This window comes from Lipotes vexillifer, unplaced genomic scaffold (genome assembly GCF_000442215.2).
Source record: "Lipotes vexillifer unplaced genomic scaffold, Lipotes_vexillifer_v1.1 scaffold172, whole genome shotgun sequence".
In the NCBI taxonomy this organism is placed as follows: Eukaryota; Metazoa; Chordata; class Mammalia; order Artiodactyla; family Lipotidae; genus Lipotes; species Lipotes vexillifer.
This window is the reverse complement of record NW_006776799.1, coordinates 1411936-1434113: the sequence shown is the minus strand read 5'-3', so window position 1 is coordinate 1434113 and position 22178 is coordinate 1411936. Positions and strand designations below refer to the sequence as shown.

Genomic DNA, 22178 nt, shown 5'->3' with positions numbered 1-22178 from the left:
TCTTTCCCTCAGAATCCTCAGCTGCTAAAATGGTCACGATAACAACAACATAATAATAACTGCATTGTCATGAAGACTAAATGCATTAAATAGATATACAAATGCTTGAAAGAGTACATTATAAGCACTCAACAAATGTCTTTATTTACTGACATAAAAAGATTAGCAAGATATTCTTAAGTGACTAAAGCAAGGTGCAGAACAACGTGTATATTCATTTTAAATATTAAAAAATCCCAGCAACATAAAATACATTTTTCCAACAGTAAACATATGCATACAATTGCACAGCAAGCGAGCTGGAAAGACATACTTCATACTGATAATGGTGCTTACCTCCAAAGAAGATATTAGATTTGGAGATGTTGGTCAACAGGTACTTTAGTCTTATTTGTAATGTTAAATTTGTGTTTTTTTTTTGTGTGTGTGTTAGGTATTAAAAAAAACTATATATTACTTATGTAGTTAAAATTAATAAAAACGAAAAAACACATATTCAGTAAATTTACTTTTACAGACATCTTAATTCCATTCTAATCTGATAGCTCTAGTGTTCTAGGACTCAGGATTATCAGATGTTGGTATCAGCCCAGGATACTCTGTCAAAATCCCTGTGACTATCAGCCTGCCCTAAGTGAGATGGCTGTTCTTTCATCACATCTATGGAGACTGTTTGCCTGCCTTGCTATTTTACTGCCAGGTGATTGGGACTAAATAAGGGCCCTATAGTTTAGCTTCCTTCCAGTTACTACTTTGTTTCAGTATTGTATGGGGAGGATGTACTGAATCAGACACGGTAATTTGAGACCAAGTTATACAACTTCAGCTCACCTTATGATAGCACTTTGGTTAGGAACCCATCCATGGGTAACTCTCACTCTGAACTCTTAATAGTCGAATTCTTTATAACCACCCAAAACCTGATAAATTTGTATCCCAAGTAGTATTTATGAAATTTTAGGAGGCTGATTTGATTTCTTACCATTTTAGAACAAGCAGAAGATTATTGCTGTTTCTTAATTTTTTAATTAGGTCTGAGTTTACTGTTGTATGAACTACATATTTCATTTGCTAATCTTTGAAAAACATTGAGGAATTCTTTTTTCACCTATTTATGAATAAATGCAATCTCAAAACTACCTGTATGGTTTTGAAACATAATAAGGTAATTTGTTTTAATGTAGTGCTTCTCCAGTGCAGTCTGATATTTAACTTAGGCTTCTTCAGCTTATGGTCAACCTACACTCCTATTCTCAAAGGGGAGAGAGGTCCAAATTTTGCTGTCTATATCTCTTAAGACTATACTTTCAGGGATCATTTCTACAGCTCATATCTCAGGAATGACTCTTTAGTAATGCCACTTAGGCTAGACTACCCATGGAAGAAGTGACTACAAGTCAGAAAAAAACTATATAAAAAACTAAATTCCATCATATATCACTTGAAATACTTGTAAGAGTTGCTTGATTCTGAGAATATAAAGGGATACAGAATTGAGATTTAGACAACAGGGCATTTAAATATCTTCGGACTCCTTCACTGTAAGCTGTCTTTAGACTCTGATAGAAAAGATCTGCATTACCCAAAATTTGAAGAAATGTAAAATCAAATCAAATGGGCAAACCGGCTGTGAGTAGGACTATGAAGTCATGTCAGAGCTTGGGTCTAGGCAGGTGGTTTATGTGAATATCCTTTTCTTAACACTATAGTGCCTTTGACATAACAACAATAAACAAGCGTCTGTATTCTCACTCAGGGTTGCTTATAGGAATCTAATCAGTTTTTCTGTCAATAATCTCTGGATATTAGTTAATTCCAAGCATGCTAGTTAGGCAAGTCCCCAAATTATATACTGTGACATAACATCTTCCTTGATTAGTATGGGAAGAACTCAGATTTTATGTCTTTGGTAGAAAATAACCTAAGTTACCTGAGGTGATACTTGTTGGCTTCCTAAATGGGAAAGTATCTTTTGACTAGAGGAAGACTGAGTTGCATAATACAGCATTAGAAGATTTAAGAAAACTTTAAAGATCACAATACTTGTAAGTTTAATAGAACAGATGTATAAGAGCTTCTTAAGTACTTGCAAAGACTGTCAGTTGCTAACAACAGTACTTAAAAAGGAAATCAAATATAACAAATTTATAAATGCAATTTTAAACGTTTGTACATGTTCAATTAGCTAAGTCTGTAAATAGGAACTAAATATTCTTCAAAGATCACTTAGCAGTGATTTGCAAATCAAGTTTTAAAATGAAAAGAACTAGGTTTTTGATAATATAACTTGAATAAATAAAACATTAAAACCAAAATAAAAATAAGAATGACTTTTTGGTGCCCCAAACCCTTCCGTTTCATCAGAAAACTCACAAGCAACAGAGTTGTTTCAAATTTTCAAATACGTTCTAATTTTTCCTAACTTTCCTCATAAGTGGAATTTCCTACAGGTCTCAGAAATAATCAGGGCACAGTATTGAAGTAGAACATTACTTCATGTCCACCTAAGAGAATTCAGTTATAACCTGATGTCTGTGCCCCACATTAACAGAAAAAACCTTAAGGATCTCAGTACTATAACTACTGGAACGATATGGTTGGCAGACTGTTCAGAACCATGCACACAAGAGAATTTTCTGGTCCTGATTCCAGAAATAGCTGTTCATCGTTCGAGTTTTAATTCTATAGGTGCTGTGACCCCATGATTGACTGTGTTTCCCTCTTGGCTGGTAGACAAGTGAAATCTTAAATAATCTACAGGAACCCACTGCACATACTTCATATACAAACCACCCCGTGCAGCATCTTCTCCTTCCTACTTTTACATCCCTCCACCCTGATTTCCCAGCTAATTCGTTTAGTCAGCTTACCTTAGCATAATCATACGCTGTCTTCCAATCTATAAAATTAGGATTCCACGGTGAACCAGAGCATATTTATAAAATATAAGAAACACTTCAAAACACAGCTATCTTGTGACATTTCCTTGAAAAGGAGCTATATTCCACATTTGGGTTAAAATTGTCTTGACTTCCAGAAGATCATAATCTACCTTTACAGTTCAACTGGCTTCTGAATAAAATTTTATTTTAATTGAATTTTATTCAAAAGCCAAAATACTCAAAGGCCAAAATAAAATATGAAGTAGCTCACTTTTCCTAAAATGAACAGAAAATTACTTAGCTTCTGAAAAAATAACTTGCTCGGGACTTCCCTGGTGGCGCAGTGGTTAAGAGTCTGCCTGCCAGTGCAGGGGACACGGGTTTGAGCCCTGGTCCGGGAAGATCCCACATGCCATGGAGCAACTAAGCCCGTGTGCCACAACTGCTGAGCCTGTGCTCTAGAGCCTGCGAGCCATAATTACTTGGCCCACATGCCACAACTACTGAAGCCTGTGCGCCTAGAGCCCATGCTCCGCAACAAGAGAAGCCACCACAATGAGAAGCCCACACACCACAACGAAGAGTAGCCCCCACTCGCTGCAACTAGAGAAAGCCCGTGCGCAGCAGCAAAGACCCAATGCAGCCAAAAATAAATCAATTAATTAAAAAAAAAATAACTTGCTTTCCATCAAAACAACTTTAGATCTCTTCAAGCACTAATACATATTCTCAGTATGACTGAAGGGTCTGGTGACTTCTGTGAACTTATGAAGATGCAGTGAGAAATATGAACCAAGGAGAGTTGCCGTTTTGCCACTAAATACCTCCTTTATTCTGAATGCCTCATTGATTTGTCAACAAAAGTCTTAACGGCTTACACATAGACAGATGCAAAACTTGCACCAAACTAGACAGGCAATTTAGGTGCTTTGCTTTTTGAGTAAGAGAACAGATTTTGGTTTTAATGATATGCCAGAAAACAATCAATAAGTACTGATTTCTCATTTATTTGGCTTGTTCATTAAAATTTTCCACAGTGATTTACTGGGTATGTTCAACCTTTAATTAGTGCAATTCAATAATATTTCATGGTCAAAATTACTTATTGGGGATCAAGAGTTACTGAAGGGACTTCCCTGGTGGTGCAGTGGTTAAGAATCCGCCTGCCAAAGCAGGGGACATGGGTTTGAGCCCTGGCCCGGGAAGATCCCACATGCCGCGGAGCAACTAAGTCCATGCACCACAACTACTGAGCCTGCGCTCTAGAGCCCGCACACCGCTACTGAGTCCACGCGCTGCAACTACTAAAGCCCACACACCTGGAGCCTGTGCTCTGCAACAAGAGAAGCCACTGCAATGAGAAGCCCGTGCACTGCAACAAAGAGTAGCCCCCGCTCGCCGCAACAGTGAAAACCCAACGCAGCCAAAAATAAACAAATAAATATTTTTAAAAATTACTGAAAATAATCTGTTCAGGAAAAATAAAAATTGTGAAAGTTTACCAAAAAATTATATCTATAGGCATGATAAAGAAAGCTTGAATCTAGTCAAGAATTCTCCCCTGCCCCAATTTAGAGCTAAACAACATGACAGCATGGAATTAATTACTTCACTGCTCTGTATCTCATGCACTTGTATAAGACACTCCTGATGATGTAGTGTAAGCATTCGCTTTCCTTTTAATAACTTTCCATTTCATGAATTCTGACTTTAATCATGTCTTTAACCTTCTTTTAAAATTCTGGGTTCCAGTGCTAAAAGTGAATGTTTAATGTACTCTCAGACTCTACCAGGAAATAAATCAGATGCGGTGGTAGGAGTCTGGCCTGGCCTCATATCTACAGGTAGCAGAAAAGAGCCACTAACATTGAGGGCTCAGGGAAACACAAAGGCTACACATAGTTACAGCCTCAGCAGAAAATAATTTCTTGGAGGAGTCCAAAGACCTCATGAACTTCCTTATCGATGTAAATGTCTGGCTGGTGCTGGCTTTTTTTTTCCTTAAAAATCTTCAACTAATATTTTAAGCCTAAAAATCTTTTGTGGTTTTTCTCATTCTCATCTTTTAATTATGCTACTTAATTCTTTTTATTTTAAAATATTTTATTTATGCAAAAAAGTATACCATATATGTACGTCATATAGAAATAGAAGGGGGAAAAAAAGACACCCATGTACCTACTATAAAGCCTAAGAAACAAAGTTAGTACTTTTGAAGCCCTCTCTATGTCCCGTTCCTAGTTGTAACCCCTGTTTTTTTCTCCTAGTTATTCCACAAAAGTATCTCTAAAGAATATACTGATTAATTTTGCTTGCTTTTAAACTTTATATACATGGTAATGAACTGTACATAATATTCTTCAAATCATTTTTTTTGTTTGCTCAACATTATGTTGAAAGGTTTGACTAGAATTAATTAACTTTTTACTGTAGCTATTATGAATGATGTTGCTGTGCATTTTTGAACATGTCTCCTGGTACACAACAAGAATTTCTGGAGAGCATATATATATATACACAGGAGTGAACTTATTGGGCCATAGAATTTGTACATCTTCCATTTTACTAGATAATATCAAATTGTTTTAACAAAATAATTGTATGAGTTTTCTCTTTTTCCCCTACATACTGGCTATCACATATTACTGTGAAACTTTATCTTTGCCGATCATTTTATTTTTATTAATGAGGTTGAATGTTTATTTATGTTCACCAATCTTTGGGTTTCCTCATTTGTGAACAGACTGCTTATGTGTTTTGTCCATTTTTCTATTATGTTAGTTGTATTTTCTTATGATTGGGGTAAGTTTTAAGTACATTCTGGATAACGATAACAATCTTTTTTCTTAGTTACATGGGCTGTAAATATCTTCTCTCAATTTTTGGCTTCTCTTTCTATGTTTTTATAGTATCTTTTCATGATCAGATTTTCTTAATATTACTGTGGTCAAATTTATCAAACTTTTCTTATGATTTGGATTTTTTTGTGTTAAATAAGAAATCACATAAGCATTCTCTTATATTTTCTTCTATAAGTTATAAATGTTGCCTTTCATATCTGAGACTACAATCCATCTGAAATCTATTTCATGAATGAATTCTATTTCATGAGATCCAATTTCATTTTTTTCCATTTGAATCGTCAATTTTCCCAGACATTTGTTAGTCCATCCTTGCCCCACTAATCTGCAATGTCAGTTTTGTATCATTCTCAAACTAACATGAATGGATCAGTCTGTTTCTGGACTCTATTCTGTTGCACTGGTCTACTTGTCAATTGCTGAGATTACACTACACTGTCTTAATACTATTGCTTTACAATGAATCTCAGCATCTGAAAGAACAAGTTCCCTCACCTTGGTTTTCTTCAGGAGTATCTTGACTATTCTGGGTCAAGTTGTTCTTCCACCTACATTTTAGAAACAACTTGTCATGTTAAAAAAAAAAAAAAAAAAAAACCCTGTTCAAATTCTGATGGAAACTGTATGGAATACATAGATTAATTTGGCATATCATTTTTACAATATTGAGGCTTCCTATCTCTTTTGATTTATATGGGTCTTCTTGAATGTCTTTTCATGGGTCTTGAGCTTCTTTTGTTAAATTCATACTAGCTACCTTATATTTTTTGTTGCTATCATAAATGGTAGCTTGTAAAAAATTACGTTTTTTGGGACTTCCCTGGTGGTACAGTGGTTAAGAATCCACCTGCCAATGCAGGGCATACGGGTTCGAGCCCTGGTCCAGGAAGATCCCACATGCCACGGAGCAACTAAGCCCGTGCGCCAAAACTACTGAGCCTGCGCTCTAGAGCCCGCAAACTACAAGTACTGAAGCCCGCGCGCCTACAGCTGGTGCTCCGCAGCAAGAGAAGCCACTGCAATGAGAAGCCCAAGCACCGCAATGAAGAGTAGCCCCTGCTCACTGCAACTAGAGGAAAGCCCGCGCGTAGCAATGAAGACCCAACACAGCCATAAATAAATAAATAAATAAATTTATATTTTAAAAAGTTACGTTTTTTGTTTGTCAGAGTTGACTGATGTCTTGTGATTCTAAGAGCCATCCACCCTGCTAAATTCTCAATTCTAACGACCTGTAGGCTCGAGTTTTTTTATGTATTCAATTTTATTATCTGTGAATAATGATAGTTTTGCCTCTTTTCACTCCTTATATTTTTTTATCTCTTTTGCTTGTCTACTACTTGCTAGGACCTCTAGGATAACAGTGAATAGATGTAGTAATAAACATTTAGTGGGGGACTTCCCTGGTGGCACAGTGGTTAAGAATCCGCTTGCCAATGCAGGGGACACAGGTTCGAGCCCTGGTACGGGAACATCCCACATGACGCGCAGCAACTAGGCCCGTGAGCCACAACTACTGAGCCTGCACTCTAGAGCCAGTGAGCCACAACTACTGAGCCCGCGTGCCACAACTACTGAAGCCTGCGCACCTAGAGCCCGTGCTCCACAACAAGAGGAGCCACCACAATGAGAAGCCCGTGCACCACAACAAACAGTAGCCCCTGCTCACCGCAACTAGAGAAAGCCCGCACGCAGCAACGAAGACCCAATGCAGCCAAGAGTAAATAAATGAATAAATTTATTAAAAAAAAACATTTAGTGGTGAAATGTTAAAAATATTCTTAATTTTAAAGGAAATTCTTGATTTTAACATTTGACCACTAAATATGATGATTGATAGAGACTTTTGTTGGTTGGCCTCACATAACAAGTTAAGAAAGTTCCTATGTATTTCTAGCTTAATAAACTTTTTACCATGAATAACTGTTCAACTTTATTGTTTGTCTTCATCTAATAAAATGATTATATACATTTTTCCTCTAGTTAATGTGTGAATTATATGAGTTTTAAAATGTTGAACCAACTTTGTGTTTCTTACATAGACACAGTTGGTCATGATAATATACAAGTAGACTTTAAAATACATTTCTGGATTCAACATTTACCTTTGTGAACAAGTAGGTTTTTTTTTTTTAAATAAAGAGAATTCTGGCCAGCCAGTGGGCGTTCACTCCGCTCAGCTGAGAGTAGAGGGGGAACTCTATTCCAGAACACAATAATGTTAGTTTAAACCTCAGAAACCTGTATTAACCCCATATCCATCCTAACTGTTAAATATACAGATCTATACTACATTAGCTACACAGAAAACCATACTCAAGGCATTTTCCAGGGAGTATAACCTCTAACTTACTGACAATTTATATTTATTAAAAGCTCACAAAGAACTACAACACTTGTATAAAAAGAATGTTTTTTTGTTTTTAAGAAAAAACAAATCCCCAACGCTTTGAGGATTTTTACCAACTCTTTACTCGGTAATGCAGGTCACGCTCCAATTATGGAAGGTTTTTTTTATGCTTAGTTGCAGTATGGACTCATTCCCAAACAAAACAAGTCGTGACTTCACATGGAACCAATAAATGGATTTTTTTTAATAAAAGGAAGACTGGCAAAAAAGCTTGCCCATTCAATTTCAAATATTGGTTATAAGGTATAGCCACTGATATTCTTTCATGTTTAGAAATTCTTTGTCATTATTCAAAAAATGTTTTTTTGTTTTGTTTTGTTTTGTTTTTTTTGTGGTATGCGGGCCTCTCACTGTTGTGGCCTCTCCCATTGTGGAGCACAGGCTCCAGACGCGCAGGCTCAGTGGCCATGGCTCACGGGCCCAGCCACTCTGCGGCATGTGGGATCCTCCCGAACTGGGGCACGAACCCGTGTCCCCTGCATCAGCAGGTGGACTCTCAACCACTGTGCCACCAGAGAAGCCCCCCAAAATGTTTTTAATCATGCTAATAAACTTGTTTACAAACAAACAAACCCCCTACAACAGTTGAATGGGGACATCTTAATGAATAGTCAATCCATCCTCTCCAGCAAATATTCTAATTTTATCTGTAGGTAACCACACAAAGAATAAAGTTAATATAGGAAAAAATAAATAAGAAAAGAAATCCCCACTTGATTAATCCAAAAGAAGGCAAGAAAGCAGATAAAAAGAACAAAGGAAGATTTTTTGTTAGATTAGAAACAAAGAGTAAGATGTTAGATCTAAACTCAATATATCAGTAAATAAATTAAATAGCAATGTTCTAAATGCATCTTAAAGATTGAGAAAATTTTTTAAAAGCAAGATTGAGACTGTAATAGAAATAAACAACTAGCCATTGCTTATAAAAGACATGGAAAATTTGCAGTAAAAGAATGGGAAAAGATACCACACAAACACTTTACTAAAAGAAAGGTGACACAGCTCTTCAAATCTCACAAAATCGATAACAAGGTGAATTACTAGAAATAAAGAGGGACATTTCCTAATGATCAGAGGTCAATCTACCAAGAAGATATAACGATTCTAAATTGTATGTATCCATTAACATCACCTCAAACACATAAAGCAAAAACCGACATAACCAAAAGAAGAAACAGATAAATCTACAATTATAGTGTTATTTTTTGATGCATCTCCCTCAGTAACACATTCTAGAAGTTTTGAATACGGTTAACAAATTTGACCTGACATACGTGACAGAGCACCTGAGCACCAACCTAGGTCAACAGAGAGCTAAGTACCATCATTTCTTATACATCCTCTCCTCTCAGTAATTTAAATTGCTTTTACTGAACAGTACATTGTATATTTATGTGATGCCATTAGTCCACACTGAGGTTCACTGTGTGAAAATGCCCTAATACAATCATCAGTGGATCTACTGTAAGGATGTTAGCAATATTAATATCACTGCTCCAAATCATGCATTATTTGTACCAATAGTTATACTTCTCTTGAGCAGATGGTTTGTCTTAATCTTATGAACACTGTGTAGAATGTAATGGACCAGGGTTTCCATCTCCTTCTGATGACTAGAAAGTTTACAGCCAAATTAAAGACTTAGCTTCAGAAATAATATAAATATGGTATATACACTTGTAGCATCATATCTGGTTCTACTCTGTCCTCATCCTCATTGTTCTCCTTTATCTTGCCACTCTCAATTCACTCTATCCTGTCATATAAAGGTGTCACTCCAAGTTATTTCTAGACAGTGCATGATGAATGAAATATAAAAATTTTAAAACGCACAGGTGGTGAAAAAGGCAAATACCCTTAATGGCAGTTGTTTACTTCCCCTTGCTCTTCCTGATAAAGACTTTATTTAAATATGAGTAAGTTACAAAAAACGATTCAATTCAGGAAAATCAGATTCTGTGCAAACCAATAAGCTAACAAATGGGTCACAATAAGCAAATACCATATGATAGGGCCTACTGACCAAAGAATTAGCTGGCCTGAATATCTAAGCAGGCTCAGAGTTCTACTGATATGTCCACAAATCCCAGGTTTGGGACCATGCTTACTGGGTTCAGAATTCAAATGTGGACTACTATCTGAGATCTACTTTTAAGAAACCTGGGGCCTGGGACTCCCCTGGTGGTACAGTGGTTAAGAATCTGCCTGCCAGTGCAGGGGACACAGGTTCGAGCCCTGGTCCAGGAAGATCCCACATGCCGTGGAGCAACTAGGCCTGTGTGCCACAACTACCGAGCCTGCACTCTAGAGCCCACAAGCCACAACTACTGAGCCATGTGCCACAACTACTGAAGACCTCGCGCCTAGAGCCGGTGCTCCACAACAAGAGAAGCCGCCGCAATGAGAAGCCCGCACACCACTACGAAGAGTAGCCTCCACTCACCGCAACTAGAGAAAGCCCATGGGCAGCAATGAAGACCCAACGCAGCCAAAATAAATAAATAAATAAATAAAAATTAATTAAAAAAAAAGAAACCTGGGGTCTTATTGCAACAGCTGAACCATTCTGTGGAAAAAGAGTAAAAGGGAAAAGAGAAACAGCAATAAGATATTACTTTCATTATCATTATGCTCCTTTCTCTAGGATATTCTTAAATTACCTAAAAAGTAGCTAAGAAATATTTTTATTTTTAAAGATATTGGGATTGGGACTTTCCTGGTGGTTCCGTGGTAAAGAATTTGCCTTCCAATGCAGGGGACGTGGGTTCGATCCCTGGATAGGGAACTAAGATCCCACATGCAGCGGGGCAACTAAGCCCGTGCGCCACAGCTACTGAGCTTGCGTCTCTCACTAGAGAGCGTGCATGCCACAAACTACAGAACAGAAGCACCCTGGAGCCTGTGTACCACAACTAGAGAAAAGAAAACCCGCACAATGCAACTAGAGAGAAGCCCGCAAGCCACAACAAAAGATCCTGCATGCCTTAACTAAGACCCGATGCAGCCAAACATAAATAAATAAATAACAAATCTTAAAAAAAAAAAAAGATATCAGGATTGACTAATTCCAGCCACAATTTATTATGCAAGTCTAGACTTTCCTATAATCCTCTATCTTGCAATTTAAGTCTTTTTTCTTCTTGCACAGTTCTCATTAGAGTTAAGAAATAGTAAGTAAAAGAACTAAGGATAAAATGCTTTATATACCATCTTCCATGTTCATACTTTGGAGAAGATAACTTGCAGTGTTATCTAATCAGTGCCCCACTGGCTGAGTAGATGGGTGTGAAATAAAAGAAGCATTTGGTAGTAATGCCCAAACTTCAAAGGGATCCTTGAATTACACTTACAAACCTAGCAGTGACCCAGTTCCTGTTATGCCTCAAAACTATTAATGGTATTGCTTTGGATTTCCTGACTTCCTATGATTTCAGCCTTTTCTGGGGGCAAAGAGTTCCTATCAGTTTGTCTAGGAGAAGCAGCAGACTCCAGAAAACCAGTACGGTTCAGTTGAATAGTTAAGAAAATGGGCTGTGGAGCTGGATGAGTCCAGCTCCTGGTTCTACCTCTTGCTCATTGAGTGACCATGGTCAGTAGCTAGATAGGAATGCTCTGAAAAGCACTTTTCTAAATTGATCCTTTGCTTCTGTTGCTAGGGAACGCTGAAGTCCTAGAGGTTCAGAAAGGGACGTAAAGCAGCGGACCAAACGCAAGCCATTTGGTAATTAATGATCACCCTCCCCCGCAACACACACCTTTTTGCAACAGGATGGGTACAGCGGTTGAAGTCAGTTCTGCTAGTCTGCGCCCTTGAGGTGCAGTGCTTTACCTCCCCACCTCCTGTGGACTGTCCAGTTCTGATTTGTTTTCCAAGCACTGGAGTGTTTTATTGATAGGATGAGTGGTTTAGCATCTTTTTGGGTCTGAGGCAGCTCAGTGAAGCAAAAGGATTATCAGTTATAGGTCAGTGAAAATCTATGTTAGAATGAAATGTGAAAGAAAAGGAAGGAGAGAGTGAAGAGAGTGAATGACCAAGCCATTTCAGTTTATGTGATCAAGCAACTGAAATTCAAGGAGATTTATCACTGACTGTCCTCGGCGGCAAAACTGGAGAGCACCGCTTGATATGTATATGCTACTAATGTCTGAGATGACTGATTCTACCTCTACTGCACAAGCATGGATTGGTTTCAGGAAGAATTAGCAGTCTCTGCATCTCACCGTGAACTGACAGTGTTGCTAGGGAAACTGATAATTATGTGGCAAAATGGAGGGTGTAGAATAGAAGAAAAAGGGTTCAGAAGAAATGTAAGGTTTTAGTCCAAATCAGCATGTTTATAGTATAGTTTGTTGATATTCTGTAGTCATATAATTTAATAAATACCATTAATTATATGTTTGACAAGATACAGATTTCTGAACTAAAAGAAATGAACAGAAATGAATTAGACTCTGGAAAGCTACTGGTTACTGATCATACTTTGTGTATGGCATAGCAGGAATATATATTTATTATAAACTATGATGAATTTGAAGAATTAAAATATTCAAAAAGGTGAAAAAATACATTGATTTGATTTCTGACTTTTTTAAGAAAACAATCTTATCGAGTTCCAGATATAAAAATTGTAACTCCATAAAAGCTCTAATAAAATTTCTTTTTTTCACCTCAAACACCCTTTAGGGTGGAGAAGAAAGAAGTGTTGCCATTTTGATATTATACATAGTAAAAGACCAAGCCAGAGAAGTTGAATGACCTTCCTAAAGTCACACACCTCTTCAGTTAGTGGTAATGTTGGTGCTAAATACTCTTCTTTAACTGCCTGGGAGGCATTATTTACAGATTATGTCTTAGTAAGGGAAAACACAGCAAAAGGATACAAACTTAGTGAACAGATGCAAATCTCTAAATACCACTTTACTTTTAAATGAAAATTTCCAATACTTTTCACTTTCAACGGCTAAGAGTTTAGTTCTGAAAGTTAATGATATGATATAAACACTTGTTTATCAGGAAAATCTCACTGGAGACATTTTACTATGTGCGAAAGAGCATCAAAGAATTAAACAGCTCATTAGTGATCACAGTTTTACTGCATGTCAAACCACTGCCTGTGAGTTGTCAGTCCCTTCACGACAATGCGGCCACATGACATTCTTTTATTTTCACTTTTTCTAAGGTCTACTAGGTACCTATTTTAAAAGATGAAATAAACGGTTTTATGTCCGCCTGTGCATTTATCGTTATGAATTCTTATACATTCCCTAATTTATAAATACACTATACATATTAAAACATTCATACACATTCTTATACACACAGTCTATGCACAGGCGTGTGTGAGGGAAGCAAATAAGTGATTTATTTATGGTTGGTGTATGAAAGAAGACAGCCATTCACAATACAAAATGCTTCCCGTGTTCTGGTCTGATTTGGTCTCTGACAGGAAAGAATGAGACATATACACAGGACATCGAGGTAAAAGCAGAAAACTACACAGAACTTCTTAACTCAGTGAATTCCAAGTGCTAGAAGCCAGCCTTCTGATGTTATGAAAAAGATCTTCTTCCTAGGGACTTAAAAATCACTCATTTTAAGCCTTACTAATTAATACTTAAGTAGTGTAACTCACCCCATATGGGAAGAGCTATCAATTTAAGGCAGTTTATTAAGCTTATCAATTTTATGGTGGTTTAAAAATAATATCTGACTTGTCCGATTTGGAATTCTGTTAATTCTTTACATCAAAGATTTATTTTTGATAAGATGAGAGAAAAATTATAACTTCCTATTTTGATAAGCTCGTTTTTCTTTCCCACGGCAGGAAGACTTTTTCAACTTTTAAATCTCTGAGTTAAAAAAAGAAGAATGTAAGGCCAAATTTTACAGTCATTAAAAACATTTTTTATGGTTAGGTTAAACAAACCTTGACTTAGGCCATCTTGACAAGATGTCTGCTTGACATCCAAGTTCTCCAAGGTATCTCCTTTAGAGACCTCACTAAGAGATGTTCTTCTCTCAAAGATGTTGTTGTTATTGTTAACTTGAGTCCCATTTTGCTTCAGTAGCCTGAACACCTCAGCTTCCAAATCTCTAATCTAAGAGAGAAAAAAAATATCCATTCATGAAACCCTAAATCAGCACTTCTCTCCAAGCACTAGGCAAAACTACCTATTCTTCTTTTTTTTTAATTTTATTAAAATATAGTTGATTTACAATGTTGTGTTTAATTTCTGCTATTTAGCAAAGTGACTCAGTTATACATATATATATATCCTTTTCAAATTCTTTTCCATTATGGTTTACCACAGGATATTGAACATAGTTCCTTGTGCTATACAGTAAGATCTTGCTGTTCATCCAACCTATATATAATAGTTTGCTTCTGCTAATCCCAAACCCCCAGCCCTTCCCTCCTCAACCCTCCCGCCTCTTTGGCAACCACAAGTCTGTTCTCTATGTCTGTAAGTCTGTTTTTGTTTCATAGATATGTTCATTTGTGTTGTATTTTAGATTCCACATGTAAGTGATATCATATGGTATTTGTCTTTTTCTGACTTACTTCACTTAGTGTGATAATCTCTATTATTTCATTCTTTTTAATGGCTGAGTAATAGCCCATTGTATACATGTACCACATCTTCTTTATCCATTCATCTGTCGATGGACATTTAGGTTGTTTTCACATCTTGGCTATTGTAAATAGTGCTGCTATGAACATGGGGGTGCATGTATCTTTTCAAATTATACTTTTGTCTGGCTGCCCTATTACTCAGTGGCTTTGAGCATATAACTCACCCGTACTTGCAGGCCTTGAACTTCCACAAGATGAGCTTTTTCCAAATCTTCTATTTTCTTTCTTTCTGCTTCCTGTCTTTTGATGAAATCAAGTTCTCTTAAGAAGAAAATAATAGATCTCATTGCATCAAACACTCAATAAATGAGGAAATGTAAAAATTCTTATCAGAAGCAATGAACTGCACAGTGAAATAAATAACTAGACAGCTGTTTAAATAAACAAAACTCAACCACAGAGAAAAGGTATCTAGTAATGAAAGCAAATAAAATGTTTTAATGGGGGCTTCTCTGGTGGTGCAGTGGTTGAGAGTCCGCCTGCTGATGCAGGGGACACAGGTTTGTGCCCCGGTCCGGGAAGATCCCACATGCCGCGGAGCGACTGGGCCTGTGAGCCATGGCCGCTGAGCCTGCGCATCCGGAGCCTGTGCTCCGCAACGGGAGAGGCCACAACAGTGAGAGGCCCGCATACCGCAAAAAAAAAAAAAATGTCTTAATGGATTACAAAGTAAAGAAAAATGCTTTGGTTCTGCTTACTAAGATTTTCATCTGTAGCTCCTGACTCTAGAGCACCCGTTCTATCATATTTAGATAGAAGCTACTGAACTAATGACCCATATTGGATAATTTAGTGGAGATAATTACATGTCAAGTAGATATAATTCCACATTTATAAAGTCATTTACCTAGTAAACTGATGGAACTGGATGGTAAGAGTTTTAAAAAGATAATTATAATAAGATTGCTTCCTATAAATGACAGTAGAGGGGCTGTTGGGTCAGAAACACTGAGGGGGAGCTGTCACTACATACCTGAGGATAATATGGGGAAAAGGAGAAATACCTGCATTTTGAGAGTCTGGAATGCAATATGCAAATTTGATAGAATTTATTATAAAATTATTACATGAAATAGAGTTAGGTATATATTTGGTAAAAAGAGTTAAAATAGTGATGTACTGAATTCATGGTCATAAGAACAATTCCCTCCTTTCTAATACACTTTTTATAGCAATATCTTTTAAACATTACAAACATTATTTCCATGATAGGAAATAACAGTTATGGTGACTCTTACATATATGCTTAGCTTTTAAAAAATTTTTGCAGTACGCGGGCCTCTCACTGTTGTGGCCTCTCCCGTTGCGGAACACAGGCTCCGGAGGCGGAGGCTCAGCGGCCATGGCTCACGGGCCCAGCCGCTCCGTGGCATGTGGGATCTTCCCGGACCGGGGCACGAACCCGTGTCCCCTGCATCGGCAGGCGGACCCTCAACCACTGAGCCACCAGGGAAGCCCTATGCTTAGCTTTTAAGGCTTGACATAGAAGACCAGATGAGATACTGGTGCTACTTTCTATTATTCTAGCTAGCCAGAAGTAACTGTTGAAAAAAACCCGTAAAAATCTCCCTGGTCAGTCTCCCTGAAATTACACCAAGATTCAACAGATGGAAGCAAAGCAGCATTAGCTCAGAAATAGCAGTTGAAATTTAAAAGCAGAGTGTGGTGATGGTCTCTTACTGCAGTGAACCAAGGCCCTTTTGATTCTCTCAACAGCTAAAAGAAGGAAACTGGCAGGGCAGGAGGTCTTGCTAATCAATATTTACACTATCTGTAGCAGGAAAATTCTGAAGTTAACTGATTCTAAGAATAGACATAGAAGCAGCCTCATCAAGGCCCCAGTTGCTGCTTTGTAAGTACTTTATCCAATAGTCATTCTGCATGACTTCAGCTGGGCTTCTTGCTTCTAAATCACAGATGTTTCAAAAAGGATAGAGGTTCAAATGGTTTAACAGTTACGATTAATGATTAACAACAACAACAAAACAGGAGGTTGCCAAATAATTATAGAAGAAAAACTATAATCGCATATGAAAAATGATGCAAGAGATTTCTAAAACGTAATGCCTATTTAAGCATTAACTATGCTCCTTAGGGGCATGACTCTGAGGTCACCTTTTCTTTTCCACTAGATATTATGAAATTACTGGATATAAACCTTCTTTAGATACACACAACTATTCTTTAGTCATTAGAAGCTGCTTACTTTTGTTGAAAATCCTTGATCAGTTTCTTTGCCTTGTTGTACTTCTTTTCCAAGGCTTGATACTGGCTTTGAGTCTCTTTGAGGTGCTCGTTCACCGTGTGGCATAACGTTTGAGCCTCAATCCAGTAGCTCTCCAACTTCAACATTCTTTCTTTATTCTCTTCTATATTCTGCTGGAGTTGGGTTTTTTCTAGTTCCCACCTCACTTTCTCATTTTCTGCTGCTTGTAGCTGGACAAAGCAAATATCAAAGCAAGCATTATCTGAGTACTTCTGTAGCAAAAATCCCTCATATTTTTATAGTGTATTTTAAATTCCCTTGTTACATATACTCAAATCATCAAACACACTGAGATGAGAAGAGTATTATTTTCATTATTACACAGATTATAAAATGGAAGCCTTGAAAAGTGAAAATGTTTGTAGAAGGTCACACATCTGATAAATGACAAAACATGGATCTGATTCCAACTTGCATGATCTTTCCATCACACTATGTGGTGTATGAAATTCTCTGAGCAGGAAAAAGTGTTTTAGAGTTTGATTCTATCCAATGAACTTCAACACGCTTTCTTTCAGAGTTTTTCTTTTTTCTTTTTAAACATATAATTATAAATAAAAAGTTAACTAAAAAGGGAGTGGGGAGAGGCAAGCTGGGAAGGAGAGAGGGGCAGAAGCACACAGTATGGCCTAATGGATAAGAGGGGGACCGTGGAGTCATACAGTTTAGATTTGAATTCCAGGCTCTGCCATTATTGGCCTTTAAACCTTGGACAAGTAACTGAAGTCCGTCCTCTAAGACTAAATTATGTTGTCTTTAATTGGAACTGTGATATAACACATCAGCATGCTTGGAACAGCTCCTTGGGCATAATAATCTGATAAAAGTGATTTTTACTTTGTTTCTATCCCTTTTGATGATATTATCACATCTTTTATTTCAACTGACATGAACATAGCTTGTAGCTCATTATTTTGCTGACACTGTTCTGAGTTTCTAGAGCCTAATAAATCCCGATTTGAATAAAAGTATAAAAGACAGTGTGAGTAAAAGTATAAATGATTGCTGAATTAATTTAACTCTCTCTGATGGGACAGAAAGGCAGCTTCTTGTGGTTTCTGCTTTCAGGGAAGCTTAGGAACAGATAACACACTGGTCCAAACCCCTCATTTCTGAAGACATTCAAGACCGATCTCTCAGGTAAGGGGTCAAAGGTCATTTATTCACAATAACCAGCTAACATTTAAACGAGTGTTTCTTCTACTTCACATGCCTCTGTTAAAGTTCAAAAGGATGCAGTCATTATAAACTATCAATTTTCAAAATCTAAAACATTCCAAAATCGTTCGGAAAGTGGAAATATATGTTTTTATGTATATTTTAAACTAAACACGTTGGCAAAACAGGTTACAAAGTAAAAAGTAGTCAAAAACATTTCAAAATTAGGAATCCTATTATCAACTTGGATATAAAGAGTCATAGTAAAACAAGCTAATCTATGGCTATTATATGCCAATATAATATTGAGAAAAATATAAAATACTAATTTATAGAATTTTCTAGATTAAATATCTAACACATAAGCTTTGTTAAAGCACTTGCAATCCCAGGTGAATCTTTTTCCCTGATTGTACCTAACAACTAAAAAAAAATCTTCTATTCTTCCGTTCTATGACAAGAAACATGGCAATTTAAAACAGGACTGGGTATTTGCTGCATCTTTTATTAAGCAATGTTTCGTGTTCGAGTTGTTTATTTACCAACCGCTACTAATTTAAAACTTATTATTCACAGAGCTTGGGTGAAACCATGAATGATGTATAGACATGTTTTGACTAAAGAGCTACAGAGTTATTAGCTAAAAATACCGTTTAACCAAAATAGCCTTGCTAATTCATCTCCATTTAAAACACATGGAAAAACCCAAACAAGTGTATCTAATGTGAACAGGGAAACGGACTGTTAGTAGTGTGAGAGCAATTATGTCTCAATTTTTAAAAGACCATAAAAAATAAACAGTATTGTGTTTTTAAAGTAACTCAAAAGATATTTTTAAATCTTTGAAATTATGTACTTGATAAAACTAAACACTGTTCAAGAAACTTACAAGTACCTTATAATTTACCAATTAAAAATGCCCTTCTGAATTATGTATTATTTCATATATAAACTAAAAACATATACTCCTTTTATCAAGACCTGTATTTCTCCACAAATTTAAATAACATGAACTAAACTTGTCTAAAGATTTCTGGCAGCACCTGGCACCTAAAATAAATTATTCATATATTAAATTTCATAATATTTAATTATTAGAAATTGGAAGTTTTCTCCATGAAAGATAAGTAATGTGCTATGTTAAAATACATTATCTCTGATGAATAAGCTAAAAATAAATAATTAAACATTTAAGATAAGATAAAGAGATATAGTATAATGGCTTGTGCTTAAGGAATTAGTGGTCAAAACGTAATTTGGATTCTTGAACTATTATAAACATTTACTTTTTAATTTAATTTATTTTTTTAAATAGCAGGTTCTCATTAGTTATCCATTTTATACATATTAGTGTATATATGTCAATCCCAATCTCCCAATTCATCACACCACCACATAAACATTTACTTTTTCAGGAAAGCTCAGAGGGAATGGGCCACATATGTGCAAATATGTAAATATGTAATTTAAAAATACTGTGCTATTTTCACTGAGGGGTATAGTGGTGCTGACCCCCTAAGAGTACGCACTGGCAGGTTTTTCCGCTAACAGTGGAAATGAATCTCTCACATTTGTATTCTTTCAAATGCACAGAAACAAATTCCTTTAGTCCTCGGGTTGAATTTATTCATAGCATCTGAAGTTTAAAAAGTACAATTCAAACATCATGTATTGGTGCTTACCTTGGTCTTCAATTTTTGAATCTCTGCTTCTGTAACTGCATGTTTGATTTGCAACTGAAAATGGAAAAGGAAGAAAGAAGCTGAACTAAGTGTATCTATATTTTTAAAGCTTCAGCAGCTAGCAGAATACCTTATTATATAGCTGAAGGCCTAGAAAAGTGCTGCAATGCAGCAGGTTGTAAATTAAAATGTCTAGTGTGTAAAATGACTCTAGGTGCAAACTAATTAAACATGGGGTTTATGGCTCACACTCCCTAACATCAGATTAGGTTATGAATTTAATTGCTCAGGGACCAAAGAGAAGGAAACACATTTTCTTGCCCTCTTTGCAGCTCTTCCTTTATGATTTGAGGGTCAAGGAATTGTTTCCTTGCAGTCTTGTGGATGGAACAAGCCTCGGCAGGCAAGTCAGCCAGTGGCCGCGGGAAGCTTCAATTCCAAACCTGGAAGAAAGGTGGCGCTCTGGTTCCGTCGCACGCATTTTAGACTTAGCAGCTCTTTTACAGCTCAGGCTGCTGCAAAGCTGGAGAAGAGGATGATGCAGTTCCGTGGCGAAATCTGTAATTTTTTTTTTTTAATTGCAGGAAAACTACAGATCTAGTTTTCTGTCCTTTAAAAGATCTACTCCTATTGAGGACCTAGACCCCCACCCCCAAAGCTTCAGCTACAGTTTATTCTCCTGAGAGCCACCATTTAGCCTTGTTTTGCTTCTCCCCTCCCCGCCCCCCACTTTTTCTTCATAGGGAAGAAAAACGAAGGAAACGTTCACTCCTTAAGGGATAAATAAGTACACCAAAATTTACGGGAAACGATTTATGGGTTGAAAATCACTTTTCTAAAATCCTTGGGGGCAGATGGTTTTGGAATTCCGAGTTCTTTCAACTTCAGAAACGTAGTAAAATGCATTTTTCCATAAATTGCTTATTGCCCACAGCAGGGTCTGTGGAGGCAACTCTGTAATCAGACACATGAATATGTTTGCCACCAAACATGTGAATATTCTCACTAAGGGAGGTACCTAAAGACTGTAAGACTGTAGCATCCTGTCAGTTTTGGTCAGATTTACTACCCAAGTGAGTGTGCCACAAAATTATTTTAAAAAACTGTCTCAGAGCATTTTGAATTTACGATTGTACAGAGGGACTGTAAACTTCCCATATTACTGTAACCCAATAAGTCCAAGATTTTCTTATCAGAAAGACAGCTAATGAAAAGACAGAAATGTGAACCTTTGGAGATCACACCGCCTCATAACCCTCAGCTCTCTCTCTGGTTTGTAATCTGTACTTCCTTGGGTTTCACCTGGCCAGCAGGGGTGTACGGGAAGGATGACGAGGGAAAGAAGTTAAAATCAAGGACAGGGTTCATTCAACACCCTTAGATGCTGATGAATAAAAGCCCAGAAACTGAGAGGCCCCACGCTCCCTGCAAAATGCCCCCTCCGGGATGCTTTCAGGTTTCCTGTTGGGCTTAAAGCTCTGCGGGCTCTGCAGCTACAGCTCTGCTCCTGCAGAGGGGTGACCTTGAAACTTTCAGATGTGATTCTGCCCCACTCTCCTGCTTTCAGACCTGGTCACTCTTGCCTCTTTGGCTCTTGCTCCCTTCACCCTCACTGTTCCCAGGGCCTTCTGTGCTCTAACAGTCTCTAGAGAGGAAGTACTCTTTGTTAGCACAGTGTCTAGCATAGAGTAAGTCCTCTATAAAGCTAGCCGAGACTAAGAAAGAATGATCTGAAGAACTCAGATATGATTACCCTAACTCTACTTCTCAGTTAAAAGTGCTAAATGCTGTAAAACGTTGCACCTGAAATAAAAGCCCTCTGGTTCTAAGCTGAAGAGTAGCAAGAAATCAAAAAGGCAGACTTTTTGATGAACACCGCAACTAGCAGGAAGTGCCGTATCTTATTTTCTCGGTGGTTAACTCCCTGTAGGGTAATATATTGCAATACAACTTGTTGGGACTTTGGATTTTCTTTGTTCAAATCGCCATGTTCTCTAGCAAGCTAGTTCTCTGGGCCCCGGTTTCCCATATGAAAAACGAGAGGGCTAGGTGGGAAGAACCCCAAGGCCCCTGCAAGTACTCCAGGTGTGACATTTACGAAATGAAGGGCCTGGAGATGGTTGTCAAGGCTGCAGAGTCTAGGAATTCTCGTCCCAAGCCAGCATTTTCATTCCTATGAATGCATACACTAGACTAATCCGCTGGTGTGTGGGACAAACTGACATGAAACTGCAAAGCAGCCAAGTTGATTTTCAGTTATCCTGCCCCTCCCATCTTAGCG

General features: G+C 37.3%; 1 protein-coding gene across 4 annotated transcripts in view; it reads right to left on the bottom strand.

Moving 5' to 3' along the window:
• PPP1R9A (protein phosphatase 1 regulatory subunit 9A) overlaps positions 1-22178 on the bottom strand; it is a 318597-nt gene that overhangs the window by 40371 nt on the left and 256048 nt on the right. For all 4 annotated transcript variants that reach the window (XM_007450653.1, XM_007450652.1, XM_007450654.1 and 1 more), the window contains 4 exons: positions 19898-19951; positions 16998-17227; positions 14956-15052; positions 14084-14255 (listed from right to left, as the gene is read on the bottom strand). In XM_007450653.1, the coding sequence (XP_007450715.1) occupies positions 14084-14255; positions 14956-15052; positions 16998-17227; positions 19898-19951 (553 nt within the window). The remainder of the gene's footprint in view (positions 1-14083; positions 14256-14955; positions 15053-16997; positions 17228-19897; positions 19952-22178) is intronic.